This window comes from Acomys minous (genome assembly GCF_964271855.1).
Source record: "Acomys minous genome assembly, chromosome: 18".
Classification (NCBI taxonomy): Eukaryota; Metazoa; Chordata; class Mammalia; order Rodentia; family Muridae; genus Acomys; species Acomys minous.
The window spans coordinates 19418934-19439927 of NC_140501.1; the positions used below are offsets into that span (position 1 = coordinate 19418934).

General features: G+C 35.9%; 1 protein-coding gene across 13 annotated transcripts in view; it reads left to right on the forward strand.

Annotated features, from left to right (window-relative positions):
- MYCBP2 (MYC binding protein 2) overlaps positions 1–20994 on the forward strand; it is a 230898-nt gene that overhangs the window by 167263 nt on the left and 42641 nt on the right. For 6 of the 13 annotated variants that reach the window (XM_084767812.1, XM_084767815.1, XM_084767813.1 and 3 more), the window contains 5 exons: positions 471–545; positions 2838–3062; positions 3905–4037; positions 5151–5273; positions 7962–8117. In XM_084767812.1, coding sequence (XP_084623938.1) covers positions 471–545; positions 2838–3062; positions 3905–4037; positions 5151–5273; positions 7962–8117 — 712 coding nt within the window. The remainder of the gene's footprint in view (positions 1–470; positions 546–2837; positions 3063–3904; positions 4038–5150; positions 5274–7961; positions 8118–20994) is intronic. The other 7 variants (XM_084767816.1, XM_084767809.1, XM_084767818.1 and 4 more) reach the window with 6 other exon arrangements.

Here is a 20994-nt window from a genome sequence, read left to right on the forward strand (position 1 = left end):
ATAGAAGGGAGGAAATATTTTAATGACTTGTTTTTCATTTGGGTTAAGTTTTTAAACATTTTTGGCACGAAAAGTGATGGTTTGCATACAAGCCGTTCTTATTTGTTAGAGTTGCATTTTCTATATGGTCTCCATTTGTTGACATGTTTATAAACAACAGATGGAACACATAGTGTCTCAGTTCAGGGATTCAAGTTTCCTTCTTGCACTGACTTAAGTCCCACAGCGAAGTCTGCTCTTGGTGGTGGTAAATGGCATGACACACTATATCTATGGAGAGCTTTGGACAAAACCTTATTTTTTACAACTTTGGTGTGTGGTTTACTCAGGTGGCTTCAGTTTCACCTTAGCAAAATACTATTGCCTTTTGGTGCTGAAGTGCAGAAAATGTTACTGTGAACGCATCTTCCCAGATGATACTCTGTTCCCTTTCCTTGTTGATATTTTCTTTCTTAAACTTTGTCGCTCAGAATATCTTTAATGCTAGCCAAGGAGTCAGGGATTTGGACGTATTTTCATGGACTTCCAAAGCTTTTTTCCCACAGGTGAGTTACCTGTAAGGAACAGTCATGCGCTGTCGGTATTTCAGCATGTGCAACAGGTTTTACCTTGTGTCTTTGAGGCTTTGCTTAGAATTAAATTTGCTATGGGGAAAAATCTGTGCCAAGTTCTGCAACTGAATTTTCCCTCTCATTTTCCTCAAACATGTTACCACTTTAAGTGAAGTGAGAATTTTCATGGCTTCACAGTTACAGTGGTTTTCTGATGAGCTTCTCCAACAGCATGCTCCAAGTTACTTTGCTCAGAAAGAACTTACATAGACGGTGGTGTTGTGGCCATATAACTCTTCTATTTATTGCCAACATACTCTTTGACCTGACCTTTTGAGTATTTATTTTAGAGAAGGAGTTGAGAATTGAATGCGAAATAAATAAATATATATGTGTGTGTATATATAGAGAGATAATAGATAGATAGATAGATAGATAGTTAGATAGATAGATAGATATGATTGAAATTTACCAATTTTATATTTTCATGTCCAGTATCAAACTTCTGTAATGAAAAATTTTTACTTGACAGTGACAGTCATGATTTTATGTCCATCAACAATTTTCATACAGCTTAATACAAAAGAACTTGTACCTTTTACAGAAATGTTTTATTTTCTAGTTATTATATATAGCTTCGTTCGTGATTAGAGGAAATATTAACTGTCTTAATAAGGCTCTCGTATATTACCTTTGGTGAATAAGTTATAATTATCATTAGCTGTGCCATGACTTGCTCTCCATTGTTACCTTGAAGTTATGGTTAGAGTTAAATCTAATAAGTGATGCAAGCACTCAAGTTTTTCTCAGCCTCAGATTGTTCATTTTGCTGTTATTTTTAAAGTCAGCATGCAACTTTAAAAAGCACTGGTAAATGGACCTAAACGTTTCTCTTTGTGACTTAATATATTTATTGAAATTTACCACTGAGAAATAGGAATTTTTAAATGTTTTTTCAAAAATCTTATGACTATGCTAACACTGTTCAAAGTTCATATCCCATTATAATTTTAAATTTATTTTGATGGTGTCTATACATTTATAAAAGGTACATACAGATTTTTAGAAATATATATACATGATAATATGAGTGCTTAATTTTAGTTTACTTACAAACTGAGTATTCTTTCCAAGTCACTAAAGGTTCTATTTCTAATAAATTGTCAATATATAAATAATGTTGATATAGACAGTATAATTATAATAGTTTGTAAATAAAATATTGCCATAGTTATATTTGTTTAGGTAACATTTTGTGGTCTTTCATCACCACCATGTGATTTACAGTCTCATGTGAGGAGCCTATATTACAGGTACATACCTGTAATTCCATCACTTAGGAGGCTGAGTATTGAGGGTTATTAGGTACTCTCCAGTCAGGACTCTATAGCAAGACTTGGTCTCAAAACAACAACTAAAAAGCTAATCATTGACTCTTATTACATTATTGAGCTACAAACCAATTCTTAAATCCACATACATTTTTGCCCCAGTATTTAATTTTAATAACATATTGTCTATTTGATTAGATATATATCTGATCTAATTAAAGGTAGTTTTAATTGTTTTTAAAGAAGTGGTAATTGTAGGCTGGAGCTGTAATTCAGTATTGCCATAAATTATGCAGAGGACTGAGTTCAGTCGTCAACACCACAAAGTGAGCAGTAGTAAGGGCAGAGGAAAAAACCCCTGGATGTGAGACAAAGCAAATGCTGCATCTCCCTGTTGTATTTCCTACGAAGTATGTCCACACAACACTCACACCAACACAAAATGCAAAAGGAGAGCAGAATATTTGCATTTAGAAGTAATGCTTTTCAATATATAAATTGAAATAGAGTTTATTTTCTTTAAAATGCATAATTAGTGCTAATCTCTCCTCTCTGCTAAAAAATATGTCTATTTTCCCCCTGCCATTAGCATTGATATGTCATGCAGTAATGCTGGCCTAGTAAACCCAGAAAGATATTTTCATTTGCACTGTGGTTTGCTAAAATATTATAAGCATTATTTCATATACTATGGTACTGTATTTCTCAAATGTAGAGGTACAAAAGACAAATTTATTTAATTTCCTGTTCCTACTAAGTTTTTTCTATTCAAATGTATCATTAATATCAATGTTAAAAATTGAATGGTTTCTTTGTAGTGGCATTAGCTATTATTTTAATTATATATATATTTAGTTGGAAATATTGTAGACTTGTTTCAAAAACTTTCATGGGCTTATACAAGTAGTAAAAGACTGTATTTTGTTCATTTTTCTTCTCCTATTCAAATTTTCAGGAACCTAAAAATAATACTGATGACTTTTTCAAAGACGTAAACTCCTGCTGCCCACAGGAAGCAGCAATGCAAGAACAAGATAATCCGTTCTTGAGAGGCGGGCCAGGCGTGTACAAGGTAGTGAAGACAGGACCTTCAGGTCACAACATCAGAAGCTGCCCTAACCTTAGAGGTATCCCAATTGGAATGTTAGTTCTGGGAAACAAAGTCAAAGCAGTGGGAGAGGTATGGATTCTTGTAGCTTCATGACTTTTACGATATTCATTTTTAATGTAATATAATCAAGTATCGCTTCTTTCCAGATTGTCACTTCCATCTCAGGTTCTTAAATGTTCATGTTGTTGACTTTTACTTGTATTGGAAACACTAACATAATTTGCTGTGGTTACAAAAAATTATTCTTATAATTATCTCGTGTAAACAGTATTTGCATTGTTTATATTAAACAGATAAGTTATATTGTATATCTAAATGCTCTGTATTTGGCTATATTGTTTCATGATTCTAACTGTATGTTCTGGGTTGTCAGCACTGAAACATTTTTACGAATCCGTGTGGAGTATGACCCACCAAAAGTTTTCACTTGTTTGTTCCCGTTCACAGGTCTCACTGAAGTCCTGAGCAAATAAAACTATCCTTTAACCACTGTGGCGCCTGCCTCCACAGAGCAGCCTGACGATGTAGTGTGTCATGCTATTTCTCAGGGTCAGGGTCATGTCCTATTACACTGTAGGCACCAGTAACCTAGTAATAACGAACATCCCATGATAGGGCATTTTAGGTCTAAAAATTGAGCCTTAGGTTTTGGGCATTCTTGAAATTATTCAGAGATGACCTTTGTGCTTTCAAGATATTATTTTAATTAAAGGCTTAACTAAACAGTGTTTCACAGATGTTTTTAATTCTGTCTTACCTCAGGCTGTAGTCTTAATTTCAGAAACTCATTTCATAGCAGAAATGTGTTGGAATCATTACGTTGTTCAGAAACACTTAAGCTTTTTACTGGTTTTCGGTCTGGATGCGCTGAAGAATTAAGCCAGTGAATCATGCTCTTTGTCGTGTGCCAGGTCAGCAATGCGGAAGGTGCGTGGGTGCGGCTGGATAAGAACAGCATGGTAGAGTTCTGTGAGAGTGATGAAGGAGAGGCGTGGTCCTTAGCTAGAGACAGAGGCGGCAACCAGTACCTGCGGCATGAAGATGGCAAGTTGCTTACATTTGTCACTTACTTTGATTAAACTTTAACATGTTCATGCTCATTGCTTTATTTTTTTTCCCTTAAAGAGGTTTTTAAATGTTTTTTTAAATTAAAGAAGTTCCAAAGGTTTAATCATCTTCCAGCTAACAAAATTGACTTGTAAAATATTAAATGAGAAAATTACAAGAATATTAAGAACATAATTATCTATCTGTTGGAATATAAGAAGAACTTGCTCTGCTTCAGTAACATGAGTTTGTATGCCTCGGTCTTCAGTGCAAGTCTGGGCCTGAATGTTGACTCCTACCTGAGCTAGAGGTTCAGCCTTAGCTGCAGTGTTGTGGGAGGAGACTTCTTTTAGCTGAAGTCCCTCTCAAGAAAGGAATGTTGAATAAATGCATGGCATCATTTTTATTATTGTTGTTGTTGTTGGAGTTAGCAGTCAGCTTCATTTTTCAACATTGATCTCACTAAGATTTCTGTTTTGCCCCCTTCTGTTTATGCTGATGGTGACAAAACTTTATCTTTCAATGTCTTTCAACCCAGAATTCAGTCTCTTGTGGGCAGCTTTAGGGCGTCTATCTTTATATTCCCAGTTTGTCAATAATTCTGATAGTTACTAGCTAGCTCATTACAAATGTATGGACATGCAAGCTAATTTATAAATATCATAGTTAGGGTATCAAAGTAGGTAGAATTTTTGAAGACCTTTTCTATTTGAATATATATTCTATTTTTTGAATATATATATCTTTTCATTCCTTTTTATTCCTAGTTTAGTGTCCAATTTATTTTTAAAATGCCCTTGTGAAAATTGTTTGCAGTAAGATTTACTTATTCAGAAATATAATTAATAATACGCCATGCCATAATAGCAGGGGCCACTTAAAGCATGTATCCAATTTGTGAATTTTCTCTTTATTTAATTAACATAAGGAATAATTTGTCATATGCCCTGAAATGTTAAGCTAATCTGACTGAGAACTAGACTTAGCTCAGATCTTCCTATGGGATCACTTTAAATCAAACTATTACAAACTCCTCTTAGAGTTTTCTCTGATACACGAGTAGGGAATGACACTGTGACGTTAACTTTAGAGCTGTGGCTTTTGTTGTAGAACAAGTTCTTCTGGATCAGAATTCTCAAACTCCTCCTCCAAGCCCTTTCTCCGTACACGCTTTTAATAAAGGGGCAAGTTGCAGCGCCCAAGGATTTGACTATGGACTCGGAAATAATAAAGGTAGGCATCCGAATGTGAGTCTGTTTCTTATAAGGCTTCAGGAAGCTTTTGCTACTTTTTACCCATTTTTTCTTTTCATATATTGCCATTAAATTAAAAAAAAAAATTATACTATGACTCAGTGTTTAAAAGGTCTTTTTCACACCAATCTCAGCTGACGTTCACTGGAACCCTTCCTCACAGTGCTTCTGTTCCAAAGCACGCAGTCTGAACTTGTATTCTAAAGACCTAGATGCTACATGGAACAAATAATTTGTTAACGTGACTTGTTATTAGGAGAGCAATGGAAATGAAAAACCAAGAATTTCCTTAACACTGCATTAAGAATTTCTCTTAGTAATGTTATATGTTGGCTTTATGACTTATATGTGGTTTAAAACTCTAACCTTGTTATATTAAATTATAACTATATAAAACAGTGTATTTGGACATAGTATGTATAATGGAGAAGAAAGCTGGAAAACAGAAAAGACGGCAGTATTTGAATTTAAAATGTGTACAGCTGCTTGATACGCATGAATGAACAGATCAGCATTATGGAGAGTCTAACAGTTGTTGTGGGATAATTTGCTCCTGAAATTTATGCAAAATTGCCTTCATGGGTAAATTCAGACACATTCTTTCTAGTACACCTGATCTTGATTCCTTGGTCATATGCAGGACTGTGAGAAGGTAAGAAACCACTGAGTAACAGGTAGGAGGATTGACAGAAGTGGTATTGACCTTTAAGGTTTATTTAGTCCAGGTATAGTTCCTTAGTTCAGTAATCTCAGCACCGACAGAGGGAGACAGACAGCCAACCTTATATAGTTTATGTACATATCAAGACCCTACCTCAAAAGAAAAAAAGGCAGTTTTTAAAAAATTGTAATAATTCATAGGGCTTCATTTCTAGGAAAACATACAATGTGAATTTACCTGACTTGCAGTTATTAAAAAACTAATAATAACAAAACTCACAAAATTGTATTGATGTATGAGAAATAATTAGTCACTTTTATAATTAGTGTCCACGGCTTTCCTTCAGGCAGAGGCTTTACCTGCCTGCACACTTCCCTTCTCTGTGGCTTGTGTTAACATACGCTTTTTTCATACTTACAGAGAAGGTGCTGCGTGGTACTTCCTTTATGCTCCTTTTTCTCTATTACTGTCAACTCTAAAGTGAGAACTTCGGTGTTTGCTTTCTGCCACCAATCCTATGTAATAATCTGTCCTAAAGCCTTGTTTTATTCAAATGTATGCCTTTGTCCTGAGAGTGAGGCTGTCATTCTACTGCTTGATATCACTGTAAGTCAGTCTTTAAAGTGGAATTCAACGAAGCATAATAAAAATAAAATCACTTTTTAAGAAATACAGATGTTGCTATAGGAATTACAAAAGGGACGTCAAAAGTGGTTTTGTAAATATTGTTTAAAAGTAGCATGCATTTAACTTTATTTTTATATTGAGAAAATTTTAAGCAAGTTAAATTTGATAAAATGTGTCTAAGTACTATTTAGCTTAACAAATGTTCCTATTTTCTCTTGATTTCTCTACTGTGCAAGATCAAGAAATTGTTTGCAATAGTATTTTGATTGAGAACAATTTATGTAATTCTTCATAAACTATGAAATATTTTCTGGAATCTCAAGTGTTTATTTTAAAAAAACAGAACTTGTGTAACTTAAATACATGATTCCATATAAATCTTTACCACTTGGCAACTCAGTTGAGATTTTTCACTTGCATTTAGTAAATATAGCTGGAAATACACTGTCAATTTCTGCACCAACCTATTTGAATATGAGGCTTTCCCCACTCAGCATCATATAAATTACTTGAAATGCAGATATGTTTATAAATGTAGTTATTCATCTAAGTACATTATATCTGAATATTTTTAATTTATGGCCTTAATATTTAATTATAAGGAAAAATACCCATCAAATTAGTTTAACTCATTCAATTTTTATATTATAGAAGTTATACATTTTTATATTATCTATCTCAGCAAAAGAATTCCTCCTTTTACATAAACATAAGTTACTTAGCAACAACCATTTTTAAAAGAAAGTATTGATTGATTCATAACTGGGATGTAGTTGTATTGTTGAGTTAAAAATATAGTTTGTTCCCATTGAGTATACATTTTAATAAAATGAAGTTATAAAGTGCTTGTTTTCTGCATGAAGTATTCTGGAGACAAAGCAGGATGGCATTTGTCCTTATTGAGCACCATGGAATAAACACCTTTTACCATACCTAAGATCTTCATTTCTCTCTCTCTTCCTCTTCTCTCTCTCTCTCTCTCTCTCTCTCTCTCTCTCTCTCTCTCTCTCTCTCTCTCTCTCTCCCTCTCTCTCTCTCTCTCCCTTTCTCAAATCAGCGTTGAAAAAACTTACATACATTACCCCACAGATCCCTTATCTGTCATAAACAATGGAGAAAGTTATATATGGATTTTAGGTAGGTTTATTTCTGTGGACTACTATGTAAGACTGGAGTGTGTCCATTGGAAATCTCAATACTAACCAGTGTGCAGAGTCAGATCCCTATTCAAGGACAGTGATCACAAGCTCCCCCTCTTCTGAATTGGCATAGCTTTATTTACTGTTTAACTTACCTGCGTGTTGTAAAGCACCACTGACTTTGCCATTTTGGGTGTTAATGAGTAACAAGTTGTAGTTTTGACTGTTTTGCCCACTGCAGGTGATCAACTGAGTGCCATATTGAATTCCATTCAGTCACGGCCCAATCTCCCAGCTCCTTCCATCTTTGATCAAGCTGCAAAACCTCCCTCTTCCCTAGTCCACAGCCCATTTGTGTTCGGACAGCCCCCTTCCTTCCAGCAGCCTCAGCTTCAGAGTAAGTCTGTCAGCCGTACTTGCCTCACCAAGCATTTCTGAAGCTTTTTTTCTGAGTTAGTGATCAGTCTGTTAGCTATGAACTCACCTGCCTGGTTTATTTAATTAGATGTTATCCCTCCCATATTTTTGAAGTATTTAAGCTATTCAGAGCTAAGATGTTCTGCAGCTAAGATATTTGCTTTTAGTTAAATATTTTTAAATTAAGTGGAGTTATTTAATCTGACCATTGTTCTTTCTATTCTAATTCTAGTCAATTCATACCTGTTCAGAAAGACATTTTTATTTCATTTTTTTTAATGCATGGCTTTGGTAAACATTAGTTATACTGATAACTTTCATTGCTTTCATGACATTTTTGTTATTTGGTAGATGCCTAGAACCATGTAACTGTTCCACTGTGACAGATGGGTAGAAAAGGAAGGCACTTGTTTGTTTCTTCTATATGAACTTTATATCCATGAACTGTATGGCAATTTGGATTTCCAATTTTTCTTTAAGTTGTCATTTCCTCACCTCCTTTGTGTTTTGTTCCTCATACATTACATTGGTCATTTGATTCCAGTTTTACTGTCTAGGATTTACACATAATAACAACCTCCATTGGCTGAGAACATAAATTCAAACAAGTCACACTTAAGCAAGTGTTCACCTTTTAGAAGTTTCCTGAGCCTTTCCACATAAATAAACTCTAAGACAATAGATTTCTTCTGGCTTTCAAATTCTCCTGTCCAAATAAACATACTGACTAAGACAGTTGAGGGAGGCTTCACTTTCCAGCTCTTTATCTTTCTTTGCTTTGTTTTTGTTTGTTGGTTTTGCTTGTTTGAGGAGATGCCCAGAATTCAACTCTGAGTGATAGTGTATCTTAGTTTATGGACCCATTATATGGTTTTAAAAGCATGAGCTCTTCGCTTACAGTGCATTCACATTTTTGGTTTTTGTGTTTGTGTGTGTGTGTGTATGTGTGTTTGCTTGCTTGCTTGTTTGAGGAGATGCCTAGAATTCAGCTCTCAAGTGTTACGTGTGCCTCAGTTTATGGGCAATAATATGTTTTCAGAAGCATGACCTCTTCATTTACAATGCATTCATGTATAAGCCTAAGTTACTATTGTACAACAAGATGTTGGTAACTGTTGTTAGGGTTACTTAAGAAAATTCTAGAGATTCTAGGTAAAAATGATCGTTGTAGTATTATCAGCATAAGTTAAAGAGTGTATAAGAATGTATACTCTTTGGGTATATTATATAACAGGCATGTTTATAGGTAGTTTGGACACATAATTGCTATTACTCTCTACCTTATTGGCATGTCTGTTACCATATCTCTAAGATTCTCAAGGAAACAGACTAGTGTGATACCTATCTTCCATCTATGATAAGCAGTATTTCAGAAGAATAAAAGAAAAGACTTAGTCTTGACTTATTAATTTTATGAAGTGACAGATGTTTCATAATTAGATGTGCTCCGGTTGCAGGATGTTCTAAAGAAGAAAAGCAATACAGTCAGGCCAAAAATTCTTATTAGAGACATTCAGATTCATTCAAATTTGATTTTAATAAGACAAATTCACCTAGTCATGATGCCATATGTTGGACTGGAGCTGGGCGTGTTGATGCTAGAGCACTTGCCTTTTCTGGGTAAGGCCCTGCAGTCTCCCATGAAGAATGACAGCAAATTTGATTGTCTAGCTATGCTATAGTTGAAGTGTTTTTATGCCAGTATAATTTCATGCACACTGTGTATGTTCCCAGCATCAGCAGTTCCTCCACCTCACAGCAGATTTGAACCATGGCCTAGGCAGATCTTATGACCTATTCTGAATCATTACTTTCCTGTACTCCAACAGTGGCTGTTCTGAGATCCTTGCCAGTCCTCACTGTCTGAACTGAGTATCACTCAACTCTGACTTGCAAATTCCAGAGAACAGCAGTCTTTTTTAGCATAATGCGACTAAAAAATAGTTTTCATGTTTGAAAACAATTTATTCTTATTTTTTCATATGTTAGTATAACAAGTATTCATTAAAACCAGATCTTTATTGGCAAGTATCACACCAGTGTTTTATCTGGTTATAAACAGTGTTATATTCAAGCCAGGCGTCCTTGTTCTCACTACCAGATGAGGATTGCCTCATAGCTTTATGTTAAAGTAAAATATTGTATGTCAGTGGCCATATTCACTAGTTTTGCCTGTATTGACAACAGTGCTATGTAGTAAACACCATATTTCAGCACTGCAGTGCATCCGTATTTGACACTATACTTTGTCTGTCTTCCTAATAAAACAACAAATAGAAAGGAATAAAGGATTCTCCCTAGAAGGTTGCATAATAAAACGGCAGGGGTTGCATCAGGGGTTGCTTCGGACTGTTTCTCCTGACAACAGATGCCAAGCTTTATCTTCAGCTTTGTCTTCATAAATACTACACAGTCTATTCTTTAATGAGCACTTTAAACATTCTGTTTACAGATACTTCTAACATTTAGAGTATTATTACCTTTGGTCAGATTGAGTCTTTTCTTTTTATAGTTTTACTTTTTATTAAGTTTTGCACTAGAATAAAAGGAAAAAGAAATTTCCTAACTCTTGTAACGTGGGTTTTCAGCTTACTAGGTGAATTCAACACAGACAAATAAACTCCCCACATTTAACTTTAGTATTTCTGTTAGCGTCCTTTTTAGTACTTTTTGGGATTGTTGTTGTTATTGTTATTCTTTCTTCTGAAGCATAGTTTTTTTTCCACTGCCTTTAGAATTTAAAACAATCTATACATTAAATTACATTTTATATGTGTGTGTTTTATGTATACTTGCTTGTGTCTGTGTCTGTGTGCACACACACACAGGTTCAGATTGTACTGTGTGCTCTGACCAGTAAGCTTGAGGGTAGACCGATCTCTGCCTCCTCAGAGCTGGGTTTACAGACGTGTTCCGTAGTACCAAGGTTTGCCACATGCTGGGGATCTAAGCTTTATGGCCTCACAACATACATTTTACTGACTGAGTCATCTCCCAAGTCCCCAACTCAATCATTTGTAAATTGGAAGAATTATCTTATTTTATATAAGTTATCTTAGATATTATACTATTACTCTTTTACAGAATTACTGTTCTAGAAGAAAAACATAACAGATTTCCCTTGTGTGTATGTATAACACTTAGGCTTTTTCTTTACTGTTCTGTAGTTAGTAACTTCAAAATTAGAGAGTTTGAAGCAATAATAAATGCTTTAGGAATATAGTTCCAGTGGAATAAACTGAGAAAAGTCAACTGGGAATAGGAGTATGACATTCACTCCTAAAGTAGTAATTGGTGGTGGTGGTGGCTGTTGTTTTGTTTGTTTTACTTTTTGTTTTTGTTTTGTTTTGTTTTGTTTTTTGAGACAGCATCTCATGTGTGGTCCTACCTGGCTGGGACTCACTTTGTAGAGCAAGCTATTCTTGAACTCATAGAGGTCTACCCTCTATGCCTTCTGAGTTCCGGAATTTAAAGGCATGTGCCACCCTTGCCCAGCAATAATTAATATTTTAAAAAGACATTTATTCTGCATTTTTATTCTTTTAAAGTTTAAGTATTGTTTTTGCCCCAAAGCTTCCAAAAGTGTTTTAGACATTTACGGAGACTTCATTAGCTAGATAATTCAGTGTTCACGCTTCACAATCAATGTGTCTCCTGCTATGTTGTGGTCAGATATGCCAGAATTTACTCAGTCTCTTGCACTCTCTCCTTTTCCCCCCTCTGCACAAAACTGAAATAGTTGTACTACTTTATCCCTGCCTTGCAGCAGCAAGATATTTGCCTTTTTTCCCATTCTTTACATGCTATACATTAAAAGTGTGATGTGTGTGTGTGTGAGAGAGAGAGAGAGAGTGTGTGCCCACACACTCATGCGTGCGCCTGCTTGCACACTAAAGCACTAGCTCCTTTTCAGGCATTACTTCTGGGGCAGGACATGGCCGTGGCTGCCATTAATTACCTGTGATCATAGCGTATGGCTTCTCTGTTGTATGGTTTCTCTTGTCCCTTATAAGAAGCAGTTTGTGGAAACAGACTTTTTTATTCTGAGAATGTCTCCAGATCATCTGTATTTTAGAATGTTGCTTAAAGAGCAACATGGCTCTCCTAGGATATTCTTAAGTTATTCTAAAATCTAGGATACATACATAAAATACTGCTCATATTCCATCTATTACAGACAGAGCAAATCCTTTTCCATTATGGTATATTTAATCATGTTTCTAGCCTCTTAATGTATAATCAGTAAATTTGCTATGAAAAATCATTTACAGAAATGCTATATTGGGAAGGTTATCAACTTTTTTTTTCTGACATCTAGGTATAGTCAGAGTATATGGAATAATGTCATACTTTATTAGAAAATATATTTCTGGCTTATGTTTACATTGAATTTTGTCTTTCTAAAATTTTTAATATACTGATGCTAATGTAAATAAATTTTAATTCTTATCCCACATCTTAGTCTCCTCTCCTAGTCACATAAATCCATATTCCTTCTGACACACTTGCCACAGTGAAGTCTACACGATGCTTCTGCTGTCACGCCACGCTCTGACACACTAGGATGATATGGAGATGATCACCGCCAATATATGTCAGATCCTCTGAAACAGTGAAAGACATGAGAGTAACTCATACACTCCATTGTAACTTTCCTTTCCCTTTTTGCAGTGCTGAGGATCCACAGTGTTGTGCAGGCTGGGCGAGGGCTCCACCACTGAGCTGCCTCCCCGCCTAGTTACATGCACTCTTTAGTCTGCACTGTGTTCTGTCACAACCTTGGCCAGAGCCAAGTTTTGATTTATTGTGTCTACAAGAGTCAGTGAGCTTATTCTTAATATTTTAAAAATAAATACCTGTAAAGTGAGTGATTTCTGGGAATTATGAACTGCATAGGTCAGACCTAGCCATTTACTTCTTGTCGCAGGAGCCTGTGATGTCAAAAATAGCCAATGTTCTATTCGGAAAATGGAAAAACACAGTCAGTAGGAATTAAATTGGATGAAGAAACTCAACAACAGCGTCCCTTACTGACACATTTTTTTATTGTCATTGTGAAGGCTTTTTGAATTAGAAGATTCCTACCTACTTCTTAAAAATAAGTGTGCAAGCATGAATGTAGGCTGCCAGTTCATCACTGAAAATTGAGCATTATCATAAGATTATTTCTAAAACATTTAAAAGCTTTTTCAAATCCCTTTGTTAGAATTATGCCTACTAATGACAATAAGACAGAAAAAATTATTCCAAAAGGCTCAGAATTGAGAACCAGACAACATTGAAAGCCAAAGAATTACTGGACCAACAATTATTTATCAGTAGCATGCTAATGTCAAGCCCTGTTGGTGTTATTTTCTGCTTTCTTTGTGTTGTGGATAATAATATATGCAACATGATTTAGATAATCCACCCTCCTGAATTTATCATACACTATAATGATTTCTATCATACTGTCCTTGCTAGTATTTCATTTTCGGTTCTCTCAATACTGCCAGACGGGAACCTAGAAAAGCATTGATAGTGTCACAGCTTGGTGGGAGCACATAATAGGAAATTTAAAAGTTGAATGAAAAAGTGAATTTAATAATATATTTATCGTTTTATAAAATAAGTGCTCAAGCTGAATTTTATTTCATACGCGTGTAACATGGCTGAGTTATAACACAGGATTTTCTGTCAGAATCCGTGGAGGTCACTCTCTTGTTATAGCTCCCTAGTGGTTTACTCATTTCTGATAGTAAAATTTAACAGTTCTGGTCATTGCTTAATTGTTGACTTTAAATAATAATTTATGCCATTTTTTCAGTTCTGAGAACCTGCAGTTTTGGTATTTGCCACAAGAGGGCAACAGATGCCTTGATTCTTTGAGTTTATGGGCTCAGCAGTAGCTCAGGAGCTGTACATTCATAGAGAAGCCACACATTTTTATAACGCTTTACTTATTACTTAGTACCTGTATAGTAACTTTAAAGTTCAGTTTTTGTGACAGTAAGTAAAGTGATCAGGGAACTTGATACTTGGGCTTCAAAACCAAGAATTGAAAGAACTAAAGACATGTTAGTAAAAAGAAAATATTGTATTAAGGGTAAGTTTTACATTAAACTGGATGTGACCCTTAGGGTTGGAAATAAAGGGCTAGTGACGCCCACAGAGCCACGGTGTTTGAGGAGTGCTCTTACATCACTAGGCTGCCTGAGCTTCAGCTGGGCTCGAGAGAAGAATGGATGCTTTCCATTATTTTTATTGTTAGTATCTCTAGTTCAGTTTTTGACACCCAAGGAACAATTAATGTTGCAGAAATGAACTGAATGATTGGTTGTTTTGCCTGTAGATTTGAACTTTTTAAGTACTTATTTAATCTTCATAAAGTGTTTTTCCCCAACCTTTTCTTTCCTGAACAGTGTCATAGCATATCTCTAGACATAGTTTATTTTCCTTAGTAATTTAGCAGTATTCTTCAGACTCTGAGAACACTTTATTTACTCTGAATGATGCATCAAATACTGAAGTGACTTTAAGAAAGTTTTATAGGTGTTTGTCCTTAAACTTAGGACATTTGGTCTAAAGTGGGAGCTTCAGGTTAGCATGGGTCTCCTCAGAGTTTTCAGCCAGCATCTTCCTGAGGAGCCCAGGTTCTACTGTAGCCTGCCAGGAAGGAGGCATCTTCCTGAGGAGCCCGGGTTCTACTGTAGCAAGCGTGCCAGGAAGGAGGCATCTTCCTGAGGAGCCCAGGTTCTACTGTAGCAAGCGTGCCAGGAAGGAGGCATCTTCCTGAGGAGCCTGGGTTCTACTGTAGCAAGCGTGCCAGGAAGGAGGCATCTTCCTGAGGAGCCTGGGTTCTACTGTAGCAAGCCTGCCAGGAAGGAGGCATCTTCCTGAGGAGCGGGTTCTACTGTAGCAAGCCTGCCAGGAAGGAGGCATCTTCCTGAGGAGCCCGGGTTCTACTGTAGCAAGCCTGCCAGGAAGGAGGCATCTTCCTGAGGAGCCTGGGTTCTACTGTAGCAAGCCTGCCAGGAAGGAGGCATCTTCCTGAGGAGCCCAGGTTCTACTGTAGCAAGACTGCCAGGAAGGAGGCATCTTCCTGAGGAGCCTGGGTTCTACTGTAGCAAGCCTGCCAGGAAGGAGGCATCTTCCTGAGGAGCCCGGGTTCTACTATAGCAAGCCTGCCAGGAAGGAGGCAGCATTCTCAGCTTGACAGATTGGGCCTGCTCAGCAGCTGCCACTTAGTTTATCTCTTTGTTGTTGGTTTTTTTTAACACTGGGGCTGAACCTGGGGCCTTGAGGCTGCCAGACAGGCTCTCTGCCACTGAGCCATAGTCCTGTCTCTAGCTTAGCTCTTAGAGAAGAGAAAAACCCCAAACACATCACCTTTCTAACATTCTCACCAATGGCTAGAAACTGCAACTACGATTGAAGTGCGTAAGGATCTCTTGGCAGAAACGTCTCATTTTCATAGTTTTGTGCAAAAAGAAAAATGTTCAAAAATAAAGTATAAAGTTTTAACTTAGTTTATGGAGGGTTTATCATACTGTCTATCTCTGTCAACTTTCCGTTCCTTATTGAGCTCAAGGTATGAGCTTTCCTCCTGATTCACAGTAAATTCTCTGATTTGTGTAAGCTTTGACAGCCCTTGTATTTGCCCTCCTTCTAGAAGCATCTTCATTAACCTGTTGAATATGTTCTCTCGTTGACTGCTCGTTTCTTGTCTTCTTTCACTGTTTTTCCCCCAAGTGTCTATGGCTTTGCACCTGTGATCCAACTCCCCTGGTGGTTTTTTCCAGGGCTGGATTGTTATCAACATTATATGCTAATAGCTTTCATGTCTCAGTGTTCACACAATACAAGTGCCGTAAGAGGGCTTTTTTCACCACTGTATTTTCAGTATGTTTCCTTTAGTTGGAGTTTTCTTAATTTGTACATCATGCAGATTTAAAATAAGCTATAAGTCAAAAACATCATTCATACTATTCTAGAAGTATATATGTAGATTACTTAATTTGTGTGGGTATGTGTGTATATGTATGTTGTTTGCTTATGTGTGCATGTATGTGTGCCAATACACATGCACAGCCAGTTATAGAGGCTAGAAGTCTTCACTGGGCGTCTTCCTCTGTGGCTCTCGACTGTCTTTTGTTTAATGGAACTCCCTGTTTCCTCTAGGCCCTTGGTCAGTGAGGCTCCAGGATCCTCCTGTCTCCATCTTCTCGGTGCTAGGGTAAAGGTGCACACTGCCACAGCCAGCATCTGTGTTTGTGCTAGGGATGCAGAGTCAAGCCTCAGCCCTGCATAGCAAGCAGTGTATGCACTAAGCCATGGCCCACGCTCCCTAGATTGTTATTTTCAAAAATGTTTTTAAAAGTTTATTTCTAAGCTACTGATAAATTTTAATTGCCTTGTTTGTGATGCAGTGTTGGAGGGTGGTGAAAATTCAGATTTTTAAAAGCTTATTTTGCTTTAAATTTTTTATTATTTAATATTGCATGTATCATTTTCTGCATGAAAAATCATTAAACTGTCTAACATTTCCCAATGAGTTTTAAATGTACTTTATTTGTGTTGTGAGACTTTTTGCCAACAGGATTTAATATCTTAGATAAAAGGTCTATTTTAAAAACACTAATACTGGGTTAGCCGTAAGAAGAGTAGAGAAATGAAAATTCAGCATGGGGCCATCCTGAGATACATCTTTGGGAAGTCATAATAATCAATGCATTCAGAAAGCCAGGAGGCAATAGTTAAACTACAAATAATATTTCTTTCTCTACCATTACTTCTCTGTATAAGCCCTTATTTACAGGTAAGCAAGCAGAGAAACTTAAAATAAACTAAGGAAATATTACTCTAAATAGAAATGCTCAAACTTGATCTATCAGCTCTATAAGCCTTACTTATAGCATAGTTGAACATACTACACATACAATTCATCTAAATACATTAATTTGACCTTGCTTTAAATCGTAATTTTATGTAAACCTTTTGAAAACTTTAGTTTAAGTAAGTGTATAATTGCATACCATTTGAAATGCTTTGTTTTTGCTTGTGTTCTCTAAGCTTTTTTTCCATTGAATCTGTGCTGCTTCTTTGCCAATGTTTTCCACTGTAGAATCTCCATCTCGCAACCTTGCTTCTCGTGAGCGCATTTACAAAACTTTTGGTGTAGCTGGGCCTGCCTCTGCTCTCTCATCTCTGTCTCACAAACTGAAGGGTGGGTATGCATGCATCTGCAGACGGGCCATTCTTAGTGAGCGGAGGATGAGCCTAGAGACTTCCATCTCACCTCTCATTATCACCCCATTCCATTTTGTGTAATGAAGGTTTATCATTTTACTTAGAATTTTATGTGTTTGAAGTTATTTATGATGTACCTATTTATATTATTTTATAAATTATCCTGTTAATGCATGTTTATTATATCTGGGATTACAGATAATCATCCTTGTTAGTTGTTTAAGCTTTGTAAAGTCTTAAGATAAAAAGAATTGCCACAAGATAATATGTGTGTATCATAAAGCACTTGGATAAATACAGGTTCTTATGGACAGGCTTCCTCTCAGACTTGTATTACTATCTGAAGCCTGGATAATCATTCTACCATTCTAGTTTTAATAGAAATATTTTGAAATTTAAGTTAAAAGCCTTTTTTAAAACTTGATTATTAATAAATAATTCACACACATATGTGTACACACACTAACCCCTTCTTTCATGACTCTTTCTTACAGTATTTATATAGTGACTTAATATTTTAAATTTATAAGTGTTAGAGGCTAAACACATTTCCAAAATATTTAAAAAATATGCATTTGGTCTTTTAGAGTACTGCAAATGCCATAAAGTAATCTGTAATATTAAGGGAAAGGACATTTGCTGCCAAGCGTAGCAACCTAAGTCTTCAGTACCTGGAACTCACATGATGGAATGGAACAAGAGACACAACCCACACACATTGTCCTCTGACATCCAAACACACGTGCACAGATGAACAAGTGTAAGAAAAAAGCAAACATATGAATAGTAAATATAAAGTATATAAGTAGGATTACAAATCAGATCCATTATGATATGGATCATAATATAACACAATATACTATTTAGCACATTCGTCACATAACCAAATATACACCACATATTGTGACATAGCATATTACAATATAGTATTACTTGTATTATATTCTAGCATGGTATCATATGCCCTGATTATGATTTGCCTAAGAAAAATCATGTTGTTGCTTTAATGGATAAATCTTTCCTATTTAACATGTTCAGTAACATTTAATTTCTTTAACTATATGAACTTATAATTTCAGTGAAGTATTTGTTATTTTTGTTGTTATTTGGGGACATCCACATAATAATTTTTAGTAACACCTAATATATGTTACAAAATTCTTTGAAAGCCACATGAAGCCCATAAACAAAAATTAGCTTACAGGTTTATTGCTCTTAACATTCTTTTGAAAGCATATTTTTAAAAATAGTTTGAAGACATAAGTTCTTCAAAAGGATTTAGTTATGATTTAATGAATACATATTAGGAAGAAATTTTCCACCATTACCTATGCATTTGAATTCCAACAGATATTTAGGTGTGGTCACTTTTACATCTTAAGGAGCTGTCACCTCCAATAGAGGCAGAGAGGTCAACATACAGATATCTATGGTTTCTATCCCTCTCGGCATCCACGTGTGCACAAGTAGGACAGATGATGTTCCCAGTACTTGGCAGATTTTGCTATTTAACCAACAACAGTGGGGGCAGTGGGTGAGGGTAGTTGTAGAGCAGTCTCAGCACTGTGCATGCTTGTGCTCGTGGGATAGATGTATTCACCATACCATGTAAGTCAGTCCTTTGCACAGAGCCCTTCCTAATAATTAAGTAGGAATCCTAAAATAAGTTGGTATTTCTATGAATTAGAAAATTAAATTAAAATTTAATTTTGAATTAATTCTAAATATGAAATGTGCTACTTACTTAACTTTATTCCTTACTATGTATTGTGCAGCTCCTAAAATATGTGTGATAGGGTGATTTAAAACTTCTTCCTCTTGAGCCAGGCTTGGTGACACACACGCCTGTAATCCCTATACTAGGAAGACAGAGGCAGGCAGATCTCTGTGAGTTCAAAGCCAGCCTGGTCTACAAAGCAAGTCCAGGGCAGCCAAGGCTACACAGAAAAATCCTCTTTCAAAAAACAAAACAAAACAATAACAACAAAAAAACCTTTCACCTCTCACATGAAAAACAGCAGCAGCAACAACAAAAGCCTTAGTATCCCAAATGTAGCAAGCTTATAATTAGTGACTAGAGCTAGGCTGATGCTAATTCTACAAGATATAGTGTATCTGTTCATATATTTTGCTTTATACTAGTTAGTATTAGGTCAGTAAGAGAAAAAAGCAGCAGATTCTTAGACCGCTTGAGAACAATTTGGGAATACTTACTTGTCAATATAACATCTGCTAATCTTTGTTCTCCCAGTTGCCATTAATACTTACAGTTTATGTGAGTATTACATTTCATTTTACAAATGTATTCTAATCACAAAATTTTGAGAGCATAAAATGAACACATAGGGCAAATACCAAAACAAAGGAGAGAGAGCAACTTCCATGTTTAAGAAAGTTCATAATGGAGTAGAACTAGGTAGTGTTCACAATACCATTCTTTCAACAAGCTATAATTGTTTGCCACATATTGGACTGTTGCAACTGAAATAAATATTTGTTGCACCACTGTGCTCTGCATGGGCTCTCATTTCACTACAGGCTTATTCATCTAGATTCTAAACTCACACAGTGATTGCTGTCACCTGCAGTCCTGTTAAAGAGTGGATTCTCAGAGGATCTGGATGTGTTGGTATAGTAAACACACAAACAAACAAAAAAAAATGAGATAAGTATATATTGGTTTTCCAACAAACTGCTTGAACAAATACCATTTTCCAAACCTTAGCACTGTAGCACTGAAGGAGAAATGACACAGACGAGTCCTGGAGGACTTTGCAGGCAGAGGACAAATTCTGTAACACTTACTGACTTCATACACATGCAAATCAGAACGCGTTCCCACCTTACCCACACTAATCTTGCCCCTTCTGGGCAAGGGGAGAATAGGGAACAGGCTGCAGTTATTGCCAGGTAGCAAATTCAACTTCTTAGGACCCTTTTCCTACATCTAGCTGTTTTGTTTTTTCATAATACTTGAATCACTTGGATCAGATTGTTCTCCTTCTAAAACAGTTCTTTGTGCTATAAGCAAGGGTGGTTTTGTCGTTCGTTTAAGGAGGTAAGGTAACTTTAAGCTGAACCACCTGCTAGGGACAAGGCCTGGCCATATTGCTTCCGAGAAAGCCTAATACTCAGGAAAGAAAAATTACAGAAAGGCAAGGATGCCCAAGCCAGATGGTGTCTATATAGAATTATCTACCGATTGCCTTAGAATGAGTTTTTTTTGTTTGGCTGGTTTTGTTTTTGTTTTGTTTTTTCCTATCATTCACCAGGCATGTAGAATACAGTTCCAACTTGTAGTATTTATGATGAAAATCTTGTGGGTTCCTTTAAATCTGCAAGGGTCTTCAGCTCCAAATTCTATCAGCTAAGCTACTGGGATCTTAAGATGGAAACTTTTTAAATAACAGAATATCTAACTTATATAAAAATACACACTACCTTTAGGATTTCCATTCTAATCAAAACATTAAACTAAGATGTCTCCTGTAAGGAGCTCTTCACTAACCTAATTGTATTTATTGTTTAAAATTGAATGCAGTAATTATATAAATTGAGTTTCATTGTTTAATAAGATCTATGTTGTTACCTTAATTATCCTAAGTTTTGCTCTCCTAAATATCCTAGGT